Source organism: Bos indicus x Bos taurus, chromosome 8 (genome assembly GCF_003369695.1).
Source record: "Bos indicus x Bos taurus breed Angus x Brahman F1 hybrid chromosome 8, Bos_hybrid_MaternalHap_v2.0, whole genome shotgun sequence".
NCBI classification, from domain to species: Eukaryota; Metazoa; Chordata; class Mammalia; order Artiodactyla; family Bovidae; genus Bos; species Bos indicus x Bos taurus.
In genome coordinates, this window is record NC_040083.1 from 85,500,673 (window position 1) to 85,522,075 (window position 21,403).

Here is a 21,403-nt window from a genome sequence, read left to right on the forward strand (position 1 = left end):
ATGAGTTTTTACTGGGAATGGGTGTTGGATTTTGTCATTTTTTTGTGGCATCTTTACAGATGATCATTGTGTTTTTCTTTTTTAATCTTTTATTATAATTTAGTAAATTATACATTTTTGTTGTTAAATCAGCCTTTTATTCCTGTTAATACAATGCACTGACATTCATATTTCATCAGTTTTACCTTCATTTTGTGTGTATGTGTATATTTTTTTAGTTCTTTGAAATTTTATATATGTACATTTCTGTAACTACCACTGTATTCCAAGATACAGGACAGTTCCATCACAAGAATCCCCCTTCTGCTACCCTTTTATAGTCAGAGCCTACACCCTCACTCTTCCCCTCTCTTCATCTGGCAACCACTAATCTGTTCTCTGTCTCTATAGTTTTGTCATTTCAAGAATGTTATATAAAAGAAGTCACATCATATGTTACCTTTGGAGATTGTTTTTTTTTCCTTTTGATATCCATACAAATTGTTGTATGTATTAGTATTTTATTCCTTTTATTGCTGAGTAGTAGTCCATGGTATGAATGTATCAATACTACAGTTTGTTAAACCATTCAGGAACATTAGAGTTCTTTATATTTTTGGCTATTAAGAATAAAGTTGCTGTGGACATTTGTGTGTAGGTTTTTGTGTGAATGTATGGTTTTTGTTTCTGGCATACATGCCCAAAAGTGCAAGTTGCTGGCCTATATGATAAATATAGGTTTAGTTTTATAATAAAATGCCATACTCAATTTCCAGAATGGCTATCCCATTTTATATTCCCATCAGCAGTGTTTGAGTGATCTGGTTTTTCTGCGTTTGTGTCAGGATTTGGTGTTAACACTATTTTTTTTTTTTAATTGTAGCCATCCTATCAGATATCTAGCAGTATCTCCTTAGTTGGTGGGAGTAAGAAGTTTAGTACAAGCAGTTCTTCTCTGAGGAGAGCTGAGTTGCTCAGTGTATCTGAGTAAGTTCACTGTAGCAAGGCTTTCGGAGAAGGCAATGGCACCCCACTCCAGTACTCTTGCCTGGAAAATCCCATGGGTGGAGGAGCCTGGTAGGCTGCAGTCCATGGGGTCGCTAAGAGTAGGACATGACTGAGCGACTTCACTTTCACTTTTCATTTTCATGCATTGGAGAAGGAAATGGCAACCCACTCCAGTGTTCTTGCCTGGAGAATCCCAGGGTCGGGGGAGCCTGGTGGGCTGCTGTCTATGGGGTCGCACAGAGTCGGACACGACTGAAGCGACTTAGCAGCAGCAGCAGCAGCAGCAAGGCTTTATTCTTCTTGCAAAGAGACTTGCATTCTCCACATGGATAGATTAAGAGCTTATGAGGACCTGTTCATAGGTGGTTATTGCTGTCATTTTGTGAGGTCTTCCTGGCATGTCCTTAGCATCTACTTATTCTCCTCAGACAATCATTTTCCCTGAGTGGTTGGCAGGTGTGAGTGTGTCTTAAGATCTAATCTAATCTGATCACCAAGTGGTTCGGGCAAAGACAGTCTAACAAGTGGTGAGAGGAAAGACATAGTTTCTTCCTAGGTTAGCTCATACTGGTGATGGGCAGGCAGGGACCTACAGACTCAAGTCCAGGGTGTCCACTTCAGCATCTTTGAACACTGCAGTTTTAAAAGGGCCAACTTCTGATAGTTCATTTCAGCTTGGTGGGTACCATGAAAGTTGATTGGCCCCAGGAATAATGGGTAGCATGAATATTATTAACTAGAGTTGTTTGTTTCTTTTAAGGTAGAATTTACTGGAAATGCAACATTTTAAGTATACTAGTCTGTGAATTCAAATAATGCATACATCTCTATAACACAAACTTTATCAAAATGCACATTACTGTTATCCAGATAGTTCCCTTGTGGCCCATCCCAGTAAACCCCTGCTCCCACCCCTCAGAGGTACCACTGTTTTTTGATTTTATTTCACCATAGATTAGTTTTGCCTGCTGTACAATTTTGCATAAATGGAATCATATAATACTTTCTTTTTTGTGTAAGGCTTCTTTCACTCAATATATTTTTTAAGTGTCATCCATGCTGTGGCATACATCAGTAGTCTGTTATTTCTTTAACATCAAATAAGGTACCATCATATGAATATATATATATATGACTGTTTATCCATTCTCCTTGAGAAACACCTTGATGGCTTCCAGTTTTAAGTTGTTTTGAAAAAGCTGCTGTTAATATTCTTATGGTAATTTTTTGCTTGTTTTCAACAAACTTTTGTTTTCCATTTGCTTTGGATACATACCTAGGATGAATTAGTTTCCTAGAGTTGATTTAATTAATTACCACAAACTGAGAAGCTTAAAAAAAGAAATTTATTCTTTCACAGTTCAAAATCAACTTGTTGGTGGGGTTGGTTCTTTCTGGAGGTTCTGAAAGGGAGTCTATTCTGTGCCTCTCTCTTCGCTTCTGGTGGTTGTTGGCAATCCTTAGTGTTCCTTGTCTTATAGCAGCATCAGTCTAATCTCTGCCTCTGTGGTTATACAGCATTCTTCCGTCTAAGTGTCTGTGTATCCAGATCTCCCTCTCCTTGTAAGGATACCAGTCATTGGATCAAAACTCAGTCTAATTGGAGTATAACCTCATCTTAACTTGATAACATGTGCAAAGACTCTTTCGAAATAAGGCCACATTCATATGTTCCAGGTTGACATTCATTTTGGTGGGATACTATTTAGTGCAGTACACTGAGTCATAGGGTAACTACGTGTAGTTTTATAAGAAATAACTAGACCTTTTCCAAAGTGGTTGTACGGTTTCTCATTTCCATGATCAACAGACATGTGAGAGTTCTTGTCACTTCACGTCCTCCCCAACAGTTTTCATTTTATCTTTGGTGATGGATGTGTCGAGTTATCTCATAGGGGGTTTCCATTTTGCTCATGGTTAATGACGTTGAGTCCTTCTGTGTGCTTTTTGATGTTTTATATATATCATATACTTTGTGAAGTATACATTCAAATATTTCTTCCAGTTTTTCTGCATTGATTTTTATAATTAAATTTATTTATTTTTAACTGAAGGATAATTGCTGTACAATATTGTCTTGGTTTCTGCCAAACATCAACATGAATCAGCCATTGATATACCTATGTCCCCTGTCTTGAACCTCCCTCTCACCTCCCTCCCTGTCTCACCCCTCTAGGTTGTTACAGTGCTCCATTTTGAGTTCCCTGAATCACACAACAAATTCCCATTGGCTATCTATTTTACATATGGTAATGTATTTGTTTCCATGGTACTCTCTCAATACATTCCACCTCTCCTTACCGCCCTCCACCACCCATGTTATTTTTCATTATTGAGTGTTATGAATTCTTTATTAATCCTTGATACTACTGTCATTTGTACATTTTGCAAATATCCTCTCAGTCTGAAGCTTTTGTGTTCATTTTCTTAATAATAACTTCTGATATTTTAATATCGAGGAAGTCTTTTTCTTTTCTTAAATTTTTTTGTCATCTATATTTTCTTTTAAATGCTGTTTAGTTATAGCTGCTTTTATACTTAGATTTACAGCTCATCTTGAGTTAACTTTTGTATATGGTGTGAGGCAGGAATCAAGGTTTTGTTGTGTTGTTTTTTTTCTCCCATGTGGCTACACAGTGGCTCCAGCCCCATTTGTTGAAAAGTCTTGTATTTCTCTCATTGGATTGCTTTGTTGAATATCTAATCGCTGGCTAAGATTGGGTTTATTTTACACTCTCTCTGTTCTATTCCTTTGATTAGTATGTCTATCCTTAAACCAAACCATACTGTCTGTGCTACTGTAGGATCACTGAAAATCTTGAAGTCAGGTAGTGTAAGTCTTCTCCTTTTTTTTTTCTTTTTCAAGGTTGCTTTGGATAGTCCTCTGCATTTCCACTTATATTTTAGGATCACTTTCTCATTTGCAAAAAGAAAGAAAAAAAGAAAACCTGGGTAGTGTTTATTTTGAGATTTTACTCTATATGTGGAAAATTCTGAAAGAGATGGGAATACCAGACCACCTGATCTGCCTCTTGAGAAATTTGTATGCAGGTCAGGAAGCAACAGTTAGAACTGGACATGGAACAACAGACTGGTTCCAAATAGGAAAAGGAGTACGTCAAGGCTGTATATTGTCACCCTGTTTATTTAACTTACATGCAGAGTACATCATGAAAAATGCTGGGCTGGAAGAAACACAAGCTGGAATCAAGATTGCTGGGAAAAATACCAATAACCTCAGATATGCAGATGACACCACCCTTATGGCAAAAGTGAAAAGGAACTAAAAAGCCTCTTGATGAAAGTGAAAATGGAGAGTGAAAAAGTTGGCTTAAAGCTCAACATTCAGAAAACGAAGATCATGGCATCTGGTCCCATCACTTCATGGGAAATAGATGGGGAAACAGTGGAAACAGTGTCAGGCTTTATTTTGGGGGGCTCCAGAATCACTGCAGATGGTGACTGCAGCCATGAAATTAAAAAACGCTTACTCCTTGGAAGGAAAGTTATGACCAACCTAGATAGCATATTCAAAAGCAGAGACATTACTTTGCCAACAAAGGTTCGTCTAGTCAAGGCTATGGTTTTTCCAGTGGTCATGTATGGATGTGAGAGTTGGACTATGAAGAAGGCTGAGCGCCGAAGAATTGATGCTTTTGAACTGTGGTGTTGGAAAAGACTCTTGAGAGTCCCTTGGACTGCAAGGAGATCCAACCAGTCCATTCTGAAGGAGATCAGCCCTGGGATTTCTTTGGAAGGAATGATGCTAAAGCTGAAACTCCAGTACTTTGGCCACCTCATGCGAAGAGTTGACTCATTGGAAAAGGCTCTGATGCTGGGAGGGACTGGGGGCAGGAAGAGAAGGGGACAACAGAGTATGAGATGGCTGGATGGCATCACTGACTCGATGGACGTGAGTCTGAGTGAACTCCGGGAGTTGGTGATGGACAGGGAGGCCTGGCGTGCTGCGATTCATGGGGTCACAAAGAGTCAGACACGACTGAGCGACTGATCTCATCTGATAGATAACTTGAGGTAGAAATTGCATCTTACCAATATCAACTCTTACAAGCCACTACCTAAATCTTTTCAAATTCATCTCAGCAAAATAAACATTTGTGAGATGCAGCTAAAGAGGAGTTTAGAAGGAAATTTATAGCCTTAAGTGCTTATTTTTAGAAAAGGTCTATGATCAGTGACTTAAGAAGCTAGAAAAAGAACAAAGTAAATGCAAAGTGAGTGCAAGGAATGGAATAAAGAAAATAAGAACAAAAATCTGTGAAATATAACACTTTATTAGCAGAAAAATTTGCCAAGAAAATGTTGAATGTCTGAAAAGAATATTATATATTGCTACTAAATTATATATTACTGCATAGACTAATCAAGAGAAAAAGAAGACATAAATAATTCAAGAGTGAAGGGGAAGTTACTACATCTTCTTGATACTTTAAAAGGATACTAAGGGGATATTATGAACAAGTTTATACTAACAAGTTTAACACCTTATATGAAATGAATCAATTTTTGAAAAATACTACAGATACGGAATGGGACAAAATCTGAATATAGTACATTTTTAAAGTAATTAAGGATCCCCGAACCTGCGCAACTGATAAAAACATTCCATATTTTAAAAGAATTACACACCATGCCCAAATGAAATTTATTCTACTTATGCAAAGCTCAGCATTAGAAACTCTGTACTACAGATTAGTCAATTTATGTATCCTCTGATAGAAGCTTTCTCTCCAGCTCTCTTCCTTTCTTTTTAAGTCCTCAACAAAGTCACATTTACCATCCATATTTCTACCAGCAGTCTCTTCTTGCTTTTTCTAGTATGTACCTCAACTCTTTCAGCCTCTAACTGTCATCTAGTTCCAAAGCCACTTCCCCAAATTTTAGGTACTGGCTATAGCAGCATCCCACTTTTGGTATCAAAATCAGTCTTAGGGTTATTGAGTAACAGAACCCTTTGGATGTATTTGTATACACACACACACATACACACACACAAACACAAGATGTATTATGAAGAATTGGCTCATGTGACTATGGAGGCTGAGAAGTTCCAAGATCTGCAGTTAGCAAAATGAAGACATATGAGAGCCCATGGTTCTCTCAGGCTCTCAGTCTCAACACCCAGTAAGAACTACTATATCAGATCAAGTGTGATAGCAGGAAAAACAAAAACAACTCCATCTGTCTCCTCTCCACCACCCACCCTCCCATGTCTCAGCCAGAAGGCAACTAGCCTGGAAGAATTCCCTCTTATTTTGGAGTTGTTGTTCAGTCACTAAGTCATGTCTGACTCTTTGAGACCCCATGGAATGCAGCACACCAAGCTTCCCTGTCCTTCACTATCTCCCAGAGTTTCCTCGCACTCATGTCCATTGAGTCAGTGATGCCATCCACCCATCTCATTCTCTGTCACCACCTTCTCCTGCCTTCAGCCTTTCCTACCATCAGAGTCTTTTCCAGTGGATCAGCTCTTCGCGTCAGGTGGCCAAAGTATTGGAGCTTCAGCTTCAGCATCAGTCCTTCTACTGAATATTCAGGATTGATTTCCTTTAGGATTGACTGGTTTGATCTCCTTGCTGTCCAAGGGACTCTCAAGAGTCTTCTCCAACACCACAGTTAAAAAGCATCAGTTCTTCAGTGCTCAGCCTTCTTTATGGTCCAGCTCTCACATTCGTGCACGACTACTAGAAAAACCATAGCTTTAATGTCAGCAAAATGATGTCTCTGGTTTTTAATATGCTGTCTAGGTTTGTCATTGCTTTTTTCCAAGGAGCGAGCCTCATTTAATTTTGTCACTGTCTGCAGTGATTTTGGAGCCTCCAAAATAAGATGTGTTACTATTTCCACATTTGCCCCATCTATTTGCCATAAAGTAATGGGACCGGAAGCCGTGATCTTAGTTTTTTGAATGTTGAGTTTTAAGCCTGCTTTTTCACTCTCCTCTTTCACCCTGATCAAGAGGCTCTTTAGTGCCTCTTCACTTTCTGCCATTAGAGTGGTATCTGCATATCTGAGGTTGTTGATGTTTCTTCTGGCAATCTTGATTACATCTTGTTGAGTCATCCAGTCCAGCATTTTGCATGATGTCCTCTGCATGTAAGTTAAATAAGTAGGGTGACAATATACAGCCTTGACGTACTGCTTTCTCAATTTTGAACCAGTCTGTTGTTCCATGTCTGGTTCTGACTGTTTCTTCTTGACCTACATACAGGTTTCTCAGGAGACAGGTAAGGTGGACTGGTATTTCCATCTTTTTAAGAATCTCCACAGTTCGTTGTGATCCACACAGTCAGAGGCTTTAGTGTAGTCAATGAAGCAGAGTAGATATTTTTTTTGGAATTCCTTTGCTCTTTCTATGATCCAACAGATGTTGGCAATTCGATATCTGATTCCTCTGCCTTTTCTAAGTCCAGCTTGTACATCTGGAAGTTCTCGGTTCATGTACTGCTGAAGCCTAACTTGAAGGATTTAGAGCCATTACCTTGGGAGAGAGTCAGTCTTTTGTTCTACTAAGGTCTTTTAACTGCTTTACTCAGTCTTCCTATTTAAGTGTTAAAGTCTTCCCAAAACACCCTCACAGAAACACCCAGCTGCTGCTGCTGCTGCTGCTGCTGCTAAGTTGCTTCAGTCGTGTCCGACTCTGTGCGACCCCATAGATGCCCAGAATAGTGTTTAAATGTTTGGGCAGCCTGTGGCCAGAGCAGTTAATGCATAAAATTAACTGTCACATATTTTAATATTTCTTTTATATTGTCTTAAAATCATGGAGATGGCATATTATGAAAGTTGTCTAGTTTCCAGGGATTAATTCAGATTCTTATCAAAAGAGTTCTCTTTTTTCACATGTGGACCAAGTCTTAAAATTCTTTTAATTGTTTAAAAGCAGTGAATGCCAAGCATTCTTTCTTCTATTGTATGGTATCTGTTTAACTCACTGCTATAATTTTATTCCTTACAATTACAGCTGCAGAAGGGAAAATTTCTTTAAGAAGCCATTAGGCGTGGATTTTTTTTCTGTTTCCTTCAGGATGTTTGTTGAACATCCCAATATGGACAGTTGTTGAAATACTTATTGGTCTGAAAAATCAATTGGCATGAGAATAGCTGTAGGTTATAGATGAGTTTATAAATTGATCATTTTTTTATATATCTTGGCAACTTTTATGACTAACTGAAAAGAATTACCTTGGTAAAATTTTATTTCTTCTTTTATTGAGGAACTTGGATGCTTAAAGCCACAGTGAACACTGTAACTCTTAATCATTTTTAGTTAAAATTTGTCACATTACTAGATAGCATAAAAATGATGATGAGTGAACAGCCTTAGTAGAGACTAAGGCTCCCATAAGGACAGTGTTAACTGTATTTAAATCAGTCATTGTATTTAATACAAAAGACACTGAACAGCATACCTGTAATGGAGTAGTTTACCACTGGCCTTAGACTTTTTGCCTAGCTGGGAGTAAAACAGGTCAAGGAGAAGGCAGCGGCTGCTTTTCTCTTCCTGCTTTTCTCATAGATAAGGAGACAATAATGCAATACTGAAAGCTTAGCTTTCAGAGCTTTAGAATTACAACAAAAGTATTTCTTGGAAACTGCTAGCCAGAAATGTACATGCCTGCCATGAGTTTTGAAAATGTGGATAGCCTAGCTTAACAAAATAAACTCACTCACGGTTCAATGGACTGAGCTAAAGACCAACCATGATGGGACCCTTGATGGCCAGAACTGTATACAAAGACTGAAAGGATATTCACTTTCATTGGAAGTCCAGTAGGGTCAGCAGTTGAGTGATTCAGTTCAGTTCAGTTGCTCGGTCGTGTCTGATTCTTTGCGACCCCATGAATCGCAGCATGCCAGGCCTCCCTGTCCATCACCAACTGCTGGAGATCACCCAAACTCATGTGCATCGAGTCAGTGATGCCATCCAGCCATCTCATCCTCTCTCATCCCTTTCTCCTCCTGCCCCCAAGCCCTCCCATCATCAGAGTCTTTTCTAATGGGTCAACTCTTCGCATGAAGTGGCCAAAGTATTGGAGTTTCAGCCTCAGCATCAGTCCTTCCAATGAACACCCAGGACTGGTCTCCTTTAGGATGGACTGGTTGGATCTCCTTGCAGTCCAAGGGACTCTCAAGAGTCTTCTCTAGCACCACAGTTCAAAAGCATCAATTCTTCGGCACTTAGCTTTCTTCACAGTCCAACTCTCACATCCATACATGACCACTGGAAAAACCATAGCCTTGACTAGACAAACCTTTTTGGCAAAGTAATATCTCTGCTTTTTAATATGCTATCTAGGTTGGTCATAACTTTCCTTCCAAGGAGTAAGTGTCTTTGAATTTCATGGCTGCAATCACCATCTGCAGTGATTTTGGAGCCCCCCAAAATAAAGTCTGACACTGTTCCCACTGTTTCCCTATCTATTTGCCATGAAGTGATGGGACCAGATGCCATGATCTTCATTTTCTGAATGTTGAGCTTTAAGCCAACTTTTTCACTCTCCTCTTTGAGGCTTTTTAGTTCCTCTTCACTTTCTGCCATAAGGGTGGTGTCATCTGCATATCTGAAGTTATTGATATTTCTCCCGGCAATCTTGATTCCAGCCTGTGCTTCTTCCAGCCCAGCATTTCTCATGATGTACTCTGCATAGACGTTAAATAAGCAGGGTGACAGTATACAGCCTTGACGTACTCCTTTTCCTATTTGGAACCAGTCTGTTGTTCCATGTCCAGGTCTAACTGTTGCTTCCTGACCTGCATACAGGTTTCTCAAGAGGCAGATCAGGTGGTCTGGTATTCCCATCTCTTTCAGAATTTTCCACAGTTTATTGTGATCCACACAGTCAAAGGCTTTGACATAGTCAATAAAGCAGAAATAGATGTTTTTCTAGAACTCTCTTGCTTTTTCCATGATCCAGCAGATGTTGGCAATTTGATCTCTGGTTCCTCTGCCTTTTCTAAAACCAGCTTGAACTTTTGGAAGGTCACGGTTCACATATTGCTGAAGCTGGCTTGGAGAATTTTGAGTGTTACTTTGCTAGCGTGTGAGATGAGTGCAGTTGTGTGGTAATTTGAGCATTCTTTGGCATTGCCTTTCTTTGGGATTGGAATGAAAAGTGACCTTTTCCAGTCCTGTGGCCACTGCTGAGTTTTCAAAATTTGCTGGCATATTGAGTGCAGCACTTTCACAGCATCATCTTTCAGGATTTGAAATAGCTCAACTGGAATTCCATCACCTCCACTAGCTTTGTTCATAGTGATGCTTTCTAAGGCCCACTTGACTTCACATTCCAGGATGTTTGGCTCTAGGTGAGTGATCACACCATCGTGGTTATCTGGGTCATGAAGATCTTTTTTGTATAGTTCTTCTGTGTATTCTTGCCACCTCTTCTTAATATCTTCTGCTTCTGTTAAGTACATACCATTTCTATCCTTTATCGAGCCCATCTTTGCATGAAATGTTCCCTTGGTATCTCTAATTTTCTTGAAGAGAGCTCATTAATCAGGGCTACTTCACAGGATCCTCTAGATTTAGCACCACACACACACACAATGAAGTTTACTGAATAGTTTGCTGAGGAGGAAGTTTAGGGCCTTTTAAGTGTTAGGAAGGTTTTTCATGGTAGCTATTATTGTTAGTATTAAAAGCTGGCATCTTAGACAAGACAGAATGAATAACTTCCTGTAAAAGGGTTAGATAGTAAATATTTTAGGCTTTGTAGTCTTTATGTTTTTTGTTGCAACTACTCACCTTTGCCTTTGTATATGAAAGCTGCTATAGACACAACATAAAGATTGAATGTGGCTGTGTCCAATAGACTTCTTTACAGAACACGTGTTTGGCTGTAGTTTGCTGACCAATGTTGTTGATTGTTCATAAAATACATCTCAGTTTTGATTGGTGAAGAAAGAAACATGTATGTCTGGAAAGGCCTGGTGTACTGAGTTTATTTAAGGTTCATGGTATTTTTCATCAGCTTCAGGTGGATAGAAGCAGGGTGATAGAACAAGGCATCCAAATTTGATATCTACAAGTTATTTTAGGTGGAAAGTTTCCATGTACAACAATTTGTATTAAAAAAAAAAGCAAAACACTGAGAAGAGCAGGTCTTAGATTGATTGGGGTCACTGGGAGCCAAAATCATTTAAGGGGTTGTAGGCCTAGACTATGTCTCTATGTTTCACTTGCAAACCCACACACCATGTTAGAGGACCCAGCACTTAATCCTCTAGGAAATACTTGTTTAACTTCCCACATGGATCTCTGACCTGTCCTCTGTACTGCCTCCACTAGTTAGTTCAGTTCAGTTGCTCAGTCGTGTCCGACTCTTTGCGACCCCATGGACTGCAGCACGCCAGGCTTCCCTGTCCATCACCAACTCCCGGAGCTTACTCAAACTTATGTCCATTGAGTCAGTGATGCCATCCAACCATCTTATCCTCTGTCATCCCCCTTCCCTTCCCGCCTTCAATCTTTCCCAGCATCAGGGTCTTTTCAAATGAGTCAGTTCTTTGCATCAGGTGGCCGAAGTATTGGAGTTTCAGCTTCAACATCAGTCCTTCCAATGAATATTCAGGACTGATTTCCTTTAGGATGGACTGGTTGCATCTCCTTGCTGTCCAAGAGACTCTTAAGAGTCTTCTCCAACACCACAGTTGAAAAGCATTAATTCTTTGATGCTCAGCTTTCTTTATAGTCCAACTGTAGAGGGACTCCCTTTTTTGACCCCATCTTTTCTTATAGGAAAAGTCCCTAAAGAAATTTGTAATGTTATGTATTTTAACTCTCAGTAAAAGCATGTATTTGTAGATATTGTTTACACTGGTGTTAATGTCTGTGGCTTGTAGGATAATTGTATTTGGGGCACATGTATAACTCTGATGGCAGTGATTTATAGGGCTAGAGCTGCCTGTGATGCTTTCTTAAACCTCCTTAAGCTGGGCTGATACTTAGAGCTGGCTCATTATGTGGGTTTTATGTGTTGTAAAAGGTACGCATCAATATGTCACCATGGGTTGGAACGAAGGTCTTTGAAGGAAGTCTTTGTGTGGGAGCATCTGAGGAATGAGAGCTAGACAAGTGTTAACCATCCACAAGATACCTTTGGTGATTTTGACTGACACTTTCTCTCCAGCAGAAGGAAGAAAAGAATTCCAACCCTGTCTCTCCTGCCCGGTGACTTTTTCCAGTCCACAGATCCTCCATCACTATATGCTCTGTGGTCATGCCCTTCAGATCTTCCCAGGTTCATCTGCAGAAAGCCACTTCCTACTAGATGCTCCAAGCTGCTTGAATGAAAAAGCAAAAGATGGAGAGAGAGAAGGCTCTGGCACTGTGTTTGGGAGGCTGCAGCTAAGTGGGACTTCAAGGGCATTTTTCAGCTCATCTCAAGGTCAGCCAGTAGACCAGGGAGGCAGTAGCAGTGGAAGAATAGACCAGGGGATGATCTCTGATGAGGCAGATGCAGTATTAACAGAGACAAACATCTCAGAATCTGGAGCAGTCATATGTGAAAACTATAGACTAGGATTTAGCAGAAAATCAAGCCTCTTTAGCCTCCAGAAGCATCATGTGTGCCCTGAATGTGGCAGAAACTTCTGCCAGAAGTCAGACCTCGTCAAACACCAGAGGACTCACTCGGGAGAGAAGCCGTTTAGTTGCAGAGAGTGTGGGCGAGGCTTTGGCCGCAGGTCCTCCCTCACCGTACACCAGAGGAAGCACTCAGGGGAAAAGCCCTACGTGTGCCGGGAGTGTGGGCGACACTTCAGGTACACATCCTCCTTAACTAACCACAAGAGGATACACTCCGGGGAGAGACCCTTTGTATGTCAGCAGTGTGGGAGAGGCTTTCGCCAGAAGATCGCCCTCATCCTGCACCAGAGAACACACTTGGAAGAGAAGCCCTTTGTATGTCCAGAGTGTGGAAGAGGCTTTTGCCAGAAGGCATCACTCCTTCAACACCGTAGCTTGCATTCAGGCGAGAGGCCCTTCTTGTGCCTGGAGTGTGGGCGTGGCTTCAGGCAGCAGTCTCTGCTCCTCAGTCACCAGGTCACACACTCAGGTGAGAAGCCTTATGTCTGTGCTGAGTGTGGGCACAGCTTTCGTCAGAAAGTCACCCTCATCAGACACCAGAGGACACACACAGGGGAGAAGCCTTACCTGTGCTCCGAGTGTGGGCGTGGTTTTAGCCAGAAAGTCTCCCTTATGGGCCACCAGAGGACGCACACAGGTGAGAAGCCTTATGTGTGCTCTGAGTGTGGGCGTGGCTTTGGTCAGAAGGTTACCCTCATCAGACACCAGAGGACGCACACAGGGGAGAAGCCTTTTCTGTGTCCTGAATGTGGACGTACCTTTGGCTTCAAGTCACTTCTCACCAGACACAAGAGGATACATTCAGGGGAGGAGGCTGATGTGTACAGAGTATGTGAGCAAAGACTTGGTCTGAAGATCCAACTCACCTCTGACCAGAGGACACACTCAGGAGAAAAGCCATGTGTGTGTGATGAGTGTGGACGTGGCTTTGGCTTCAAGTCAGCCCTCATCAGACACCAGCGGACACATTCAGGAGAGAAGCCATATGTGTGCAGGGACTGTGGTCGTGGCTTTAGCCAGAAGTCTCACCTCCACAGGCATAGGAAAACCAAGTCTGGCCATCACCTCCTGCCACAGGAACTGTTCTCTTGACATTTCCTTTCCTTCCCTATGAGTGTCTAGGTGGTAGAAATCACTAGGAAATGTTCCACTTCTCTTAAAATGCAGTTGAGAAAAAAAAAGTTGTATTTTTTTCAGTGATCATAAGATAGTTGATTTATGGTTTACTTCCTAACTGGCAATGTGTTTTACTTTGCCAGGGCTGCCATAACAAAATACCAGACTTGGTAGCTCAAAGAACAGAAATTTATTTTCTCATAGTTCTGGAGACTAGAGGTTCAAGATCAATGTGTAGGCAGTTTGGTTTTTATTGAAGTCTTTCCCCTTGGCTTGCAGATGATTGCATTCTTGCTGAGTCCTGAAATGGACATTTTTTCCCCCTGTGTATGTACTTTCCTGGTAACTCTCTCTCTTCTTTCTGAGGACGCCAGCCATACTGGATTAGGACTTCACCCTATGACCTTGTAAAGGCCCTGTCATCAAATAAAGTCATGACTTTATATGTTATGTTATGACTTCAGTATGTTAATTTGGGGGAACAATTCAGTCTTAACAACTCAGTCCTCTGGACCTCCTATATTCACATTCTTCAAGTACAAAATACATTCACCCCAAATTAACAGCAGCAAAAGTCTTAGCCCATTTCAACTTCATCTCTACATTCAAAATCTCACCTAAGTTTCATCTAAGTCGAGTGTGGATGAGACTAGAAGTGCATTTCATCCTTTCCAGCTGTGAACCTGTGAACCAGACAAGTTATTTGCTTCCAAAATACAGTGATGGGACAGGCAGAGAATTCACATTCCCATTCTAAAAGTGGTAAGGATTGATTGGTCCCAAGCAAGTTTAAAATGTTACAAGGCAAATTCTATTAGTTTTTAAGGCATGAGAATGATCTCTGGTTGTATCTTCTGCCCTCTGGTCTGGCTGGTGTGGTAGAGGTGTATGGGGCCCACTGAAACCATGGAAGTACCATACTGGCTCCCCAGACTTTTACTGTCTGGGCTTATTTTGGAAATGGCAGACCTGCTGGTCTCTGTTTCACCTTTGGGGTCATTCTTTCCTCTTCTTGATGGATAATGTAGTCAAATAGTTAGCTCTATTCTCCCGTCTTGTAGAATCCCAGACGTCTAACAGCCTGCCTTCATTTTGTCCCGTCTATGTCACGTTTAGTTCTACATCTGAGACGGTTGATTGCTTCCAAATTTAGCTCTTTATTAAACCATGTCTAACTACACCATAGTATTCTTTCCAGAACATGCTTCTCATTTTCTGCAAAATAGATATCTACAGGCTGAGAATTTTCCAAATCTCCAAATTCTAGTTCTCAGAATTTTGTTTAACAGTTCCTTCAATTTATCTTTCTACTCTCACATTTTACTGTAAGGAGGGAGAAACAAGGTTGCACCTGTAACATTTTGCTTATAAATCTCCTTAGCTAAAAATTTGTTGCTTATGTCACAATTTCTACTTTCCACAAACACTGAAACACAGGCCAGGTTCTTTGCCACTTTATAACAAGGATTGTCTTTCCTCCAATTTCCAGTAATATGTTCCTTATTTCTGAGACTGCACCAGAATCACTTTTAATGTCCATATTCCTACCAACAGTCTCTTTTAGACAATTAAGGCTTTTTGTAACAAGTGCCTCAAACCTCTCCCAGCCTCTGCCCATCACCCAGTTCCAAAGCTATTCCATATTTTCAGATATTACCCTCAGTACCAAAATTGTATTTGTTTGCTAAGACTGCCATTACAATACCAGAGGCTGGAATGACTAAGTGACAGAAATTTATTTTCTCAGTTATGGAGACTGCAAGTCCATAAGGTGTTGACAGGGTTGTTTTCTATTTAAGTCTCTCTCCTTGGCTTGCAGATGGCTGCCTTCTTGCTGTGTCATCATGCAGGCTTTCTTATGTACATGTGCTGGAGAGAGAAAGTGAGCTCTAGTATCTCTTACTCTTATAAGGACACCAGCCCTGTTGGATAAATACCTCATCCTATGCCACTGTTTAATCTTAATTACCTCCTTATAAGCCCTAGTCCAAATACTGGAGAGTTAGGGGTTCCCAGGCTGAGATGCTTGCACTGGCACTTCCCATCCTGAGATGCTTGTATGCACACTGACCATGGCCAGTGAGGGCTGGGTATCGAGACTTAGGCTTCAGAGGTCAGACTCCAGGGAGAAGGCTGGGGTTGACTACCTTGAAGACAGTCTGAGGGGGCTAGTACAGCACGTTTGAGGAAGTCTAGGAAAAAGCTTGGCCTGCCAGAGAGGCAAGAGATCATTGTTGTTCAGTTTAGTTCAGTCACTCCGTCGTGTCTGACTCTTTGTGACCCCATGGACTGCAGCACACCAGGCTTCCCTGTCCGTCACCAACTCCTGGAAGCTTGCTCAAACTCATATCCATTGTGTCGGTGATGCCATCCAACCATCTCATCTTCTGTCATCCTCTTCTCCTCCTGCTTTCAATCTTTCCCAGCATCAGGGTCTATTCTAATGAGTCAGCTGTTCACATCAGGCAGCCAAAGTATTGGAGAAACATGCAACAGATGAAGGAGCATGGTAAAAGCCCACCAGACCAAACAGATGAAGAGGAACTAGGCAGTCTACCTGAAAAAGAATTCAGAGTAATGATAGTAAAGATGATCCAAAGCCTTGGTATTAAAATGGAGATACTGTGATGGGTTGAAGAGATACAAGACATGTTTAGCAAGGACCTAGAAGAAATAACCCACTCCAGTGTTCTTGCCTGGAGAATCCCAGGGACGGGGGAGCCTGATGGGGTGCCGTCTATGGGGTCGCACAGAGTCAGACATGACTGAAGCGACTTAGCAGCAGCAGCAGCAGCAGAAGAAGAAATAACAGACAATCAGCAATGAACAACAAAATGACTGAAATAAAAAAATACATTAGAGGGAACCAATAGCAGAATGTGGCAAAAGAATGGTTAAGTGACCTGGAAGATAGAATGATGGAAATAACTGAAACAGAATAGGATAAAGAAAAAATAATGAAAAAAAATGAGGACAGTCTCAGAGACCTCTGGGACAACATTAAGTACACCAATATTCAAATTATAGGGGTCCCAGAAGGAGAGAAAATGAGTATGAGAAAATATTTAAGGAGATTAGAGTTGAAAACTTATCTAACATAAGAAAGGAAACAGCTAGCTTAAGTCTAGGAAACCCAGAGAGTCCTATAAAGGGTATACCCAAGAAGACACATGCCAAGACACATATTAATCAAACTAACAAAAATTAAATGCAAAAATGTTAAAAATCAGCAAGGGAAAGAACAAATAGCATACAAGGGAATGCTCAAAAGGTTAATAGCTGATATTTCAGCAGAAACTATTCAAGGCAAAAGGGGTATACTTAAAGTGATGAAACAAAAATACCTACAACCAAGATTACCCAGCAAGGATTTCGTTTGGATTTGATGGAGAAATCAAAAGCTTTACAGACAATCAAAAATTAAGAGAATTCAGCACTACAAAACCAGCTTTACAACAAATGCTAGAGGAACTTCTCTAGACGGGACACATAATAGAAAAGACCTACAAAAACAAACACAAAACAATAAAGTAAATGCTAATGGGATCATACATATCAAGAATTCCTTAAACATAAATGAATTAAATGTTCCAACCAAAAGACACAGTCTGGCTGAATGAACACAAAAACAAGACTCCTATATATGCTCTCTACAAGAGACCCATTTCAGAGCTAGGGACCCATGCAGACTGAAAGTGAGGGACTGGAAAAAGATATTCCATGCAAATGGAAGTCAAAAAAAGAGGAGAGTAGCGATACTCAGATAAAACTGACTTTAAAGATCATTACAAAAGATAATGAAGGACACTACATAATGATCAAGGGATCAATACAAGAAGATATAACAATTATATATGCACAGGAGCACCTCAAATGCTAGCAGGGGAATGCTAAAAGGGGAAATTGGCAGTAACACAATCATAGTGGGGGACTTTAACACCCTACTCACACTAACATATCATCTAGACAGAAAACTAATAAGGAAACACAAGCCTTAAATGACACATTGGTCCAGAGAACCTAATTGGTGTTTTCAGTATATTCCATCCAAAAACTGTAGAATACATTTTTTTCTCAAGTACACATTGAACATTCTCCAAGATAGATTACATCTTGGGTCACAAATCAAGCCTTGGTAAATTTAAGAAAATTGAAATTGTATCAAGCATTTTTTTCTGACCACAACAATATAAGATTAGATATCAATAATAGGGGGGGAAAGACTGTAAAAAACACAAACATATGGAGGCTAGACAATACACTTCTAAATAATCCAGTGGTCACTGAAGAAATCAAAGAGGAAATTTAAAAAGTACTGAGAAACAAATGACAATGAAAACATTACAACTCAAAACGTAAGGGATGCAGTAAAAGCAATGCTAAGAGGGACGTTTAAGCAATAAAAGCCTACCTCAGGAAATGAGAAAAATGTCGAATAGACAACCTAACTTTATACCTAAAGCAACTAGAAAAACAACAACAACAAAACCCTAAAGCAACTAGAAAAAGAAGAGCAAAAAACCCCCAAAGTTAGTATCAGGAAAGAAATCATGAATATCAGAGCAGAGATAAATGAAGAAATGAAGGAAACATTAACAAAGATCAATAAATCTAAAGACAGTTCTTTGAGATGATAAACAATATTGACAAAACATTAGCCAGACTCATCAAGGCAAAAAGGGAGAAGACAATAAAATTAGAAATGAAAAAGAAGTTACAACAGAAAAGACAGAAATACAAAGGATAATAAGAGACTGAAAAGTGAAAGTGAAGTAGCTCAGTTGTGTCCGACTCTTTGCGAGCCCATGGACTACAGCCTCCCAGGCTCCTCCGTCCATGGGATTTTCCAGGTATGAGTACTGGAGTGGGTTGCCATTGCCTTCTCCAGGGGATCTTCCCAATTTAGGGATTGAACCCAGGTCTCCTGCATTGCAGGCAGACGCTTTACCCTCTAAGCCACCAGGGAAGGCTTTAATAAGAGACTACTACAAGCAACTATATGCCAATAAAATAGACAACCTGGAAGAAATGGACAAATTCCCAGAAAGTACAACCTTCCAAGACTGAACCAGGAAGAAATGGAAAACATGAACAGACCAATCACAAGCACTGAAATTGAAACTCTGATCAAAAATCTTCCAGCAAACAAAAGTCCAGGGCCAGATGGCTTCACAGGCAAATTCTATCAAACATTTAGAGAAGAGATAACACCTATCCTGCTCAAACTGTTCCAAACATTTGCAGAGGGACAAACATTCCAAAACTCAGTCTGCGAGGCCAATATCACTCTGATTACAAAACCAGATAAAGATATCACAAAAAAAGAAAATTACAGATCAATTTCCTCCATGATGAACATAGATGCAAAAATCCTCAACAAAATACTAGGAACAAAAGCCAACAACACATTAAAAGGATCATTTACCATGATCAGATGGGGTTTATCCCAGGGATGTAAGGATACTTCAATATATGCAAATCAATCAATGTGATACACCATATTAACAAACTGGAAAAAAATAAAAAACATCATCTCTATAGATGCAGAGAAAGCACAAGACTATTATTCAATCTAATTTTGGAAGTACTAGCCACAGCAATCAGAAATGAAAAAGAAATAAAAGGCATCCAGATTAGAAAATAAGTAAACCTCTCACTGTTTGCAGATGTACTTATACTTAGAGCTAAGTAATGAATTTAGTAAAGTCTCAGGATATAAATTTAATACACAGAAATCCCTTGCAATCCTATACACTAACAATGAAAAATCAGAAAAAGAAATTAAGGAAACAATTTCATTTACCATTGCATCAAAAAGAATAAAATACCTCAGAATAAACCTGCCTAAGGAGGCAAAAGGCCTGTGTTCAGAAAACTATAAGATATTGATGAAAGAAATCAAAGATGACAAATAGGTGGAGAGATATACCATGTTCTTGGGTTAGAAGAATCAGTATTGTCAAAATGACTACACTATCCAAAGCACTCTTCAAGTACAATCCCTATCAAATTACCAATGGCATTTTTTAGCAGAATTAGAACAAAAAATTTATGATATGTAGGGAAGCACAAAAGAACCCAAAGAGCCAAAGTAATCTTGAGAAAGAAAAATTGTGCTGGAAGAATCAGGCTTCCTGCCCTCACATTATACTACCAAGCTGCAGTAATCAAAATTATTTTGTACTGGCACAAAAAACAGAAATAAATCAATGCAACAAGATAGAAAGCTCAGAGGTAAACCCACACACCTATGGTCACCTAATCTATGACAAAGGAGGCAAGCATATAAATGGGAAAAAAACAAAAAGCAGTCTCTTTAATAAATGGTGCTAGGGAAACTGGCCAGCACCATGTAAAAGAATGAAATCAGGACATTCCCTAATACCATACACAAAAGTAAAGTCAAAATGGATGAAAGATCTAAATTTAAGGCTGGATACTATGAAACTCTTAGAGGAAAACAGAGGCAGAACACTCTTTGATGTAAAGCATAGCAAGATCTTTTTTTGACCCACCTCCTAGACTAATGAAAATAAAAGCAAATGGGACTTAATTAAACTTAAAAGCCTTTATACAGCAAAGGAAACTGTAAACAAAATGAAAAGACAGCTCTCAGAATGGGAGAAAATATTTGCAAATGAAGCAACCGACAAGGGATTAATTTCCAAAAGATAACGAATAACTCATGCTGCTCAATATCAAAAATACACCCCAATCAAAAAATGGGCAAAAGATCTAAACAGATATTTCTCCAAAGATATACAGATGGTCTAAAAACACATAAAAAGATGCTCAACATCACAAATTATTAGAGAAATTCTAACTAAAACTACAATGACATACCCACCTCACACCACCCAGAATTAGACCATTATTAAAATGTCTACAAATAGCAACTTCTGGAGGTGGTGTGGAGAAAAGGGAACCCTCCTATAGTGTAGGTGGGAATGTAAGTTAGTGCAGCCACTGTGGAAAACAGTATGCCTTAACAAAGTAGAAAATACTTAATCCAAGGCCAGCAGATGGGAAAAAATAATAAATAATACAGCATACATAAGCAAAACAGAAAATAATAAAAGTCAATGAAACCAAGAGTTGGTTCTGAGAAAGTGTCAACAGGTACCTCAAGATTGTGACACAAGAGACTCTTGAATTTCCCTCCTTCCATGGATGCACTGAATTTACAGCTACACACAGATCAGTTCCCTCTGAGAGAAGTTTAGAAATTGCTTGAGTGACTCCTACACATTGGGCAACTGAGAAAATACCCACATGAAAATGTATAGTGAAGGGTGAGACACTTACTACAAACCCCACCCCAGAATAATACCTTATAATCTTTCTGAAACCATCAACTCCCAGCCCCTTCCTGATCAGTAAAGTGTTTGGGCACATTTCTAATGCCCCAGATTTTAAGCCTGTCACCTGAGGGCTGGGCCCTCAAATCTTCTAGCTCTGAGAACCAAAGGGCTTCCATTCACAAGTCCCACAGTGTTATAGCAAAGAAGCAATTGTTATTAGGTGCTTGAGCACTCCCTGTGGCTATTTCCTGAAGCTTAGGGCAGAGGGAGCAGATTGCATTTCAGCTGAATCCTCCCCAGAGCCCCGAAGAGCCAGTGGGTACTTACCTGCCCTCTCCTTCCATTTTGCTCCAACAGTGAAACAAAATCTCCTGCATGTCCCTAA

The 21,403-nt window shown here is 40.0% G+C and overlaps 1 protein-coding gene across 3 annotated transcripts in view; it reads left to right on the plus strand.

The window, feature by feature from the left end:
- ZNF169 (zinc finger protein 169) overlaps positions 1-14,167 on the plus strand; it is a 54,766-nt gene extending 40,599 nt beyond the window's left edge. For 2 of the 3 annotated variants that reach the window (XM_027550347.1, XM_027550348.1), the window contains one exon: positions 12,144-14,167. In XM_027550347.1, coding sequence (XP_027406148.1) covers positions 12,144-13,693 — 1,550 coding nt within the window. In that variant the 3' untranslated portion in view covers positions 13,694-14,167. The remainder of the gene's footprint in view (positions 1-12,143) is intronic. The other variant, XM_027550346.1, reaches the window with a different exon arrangement.
- The last annotated feature ends 7,236 nt before the right edge of the window (positions 14,168-21,403 follow it).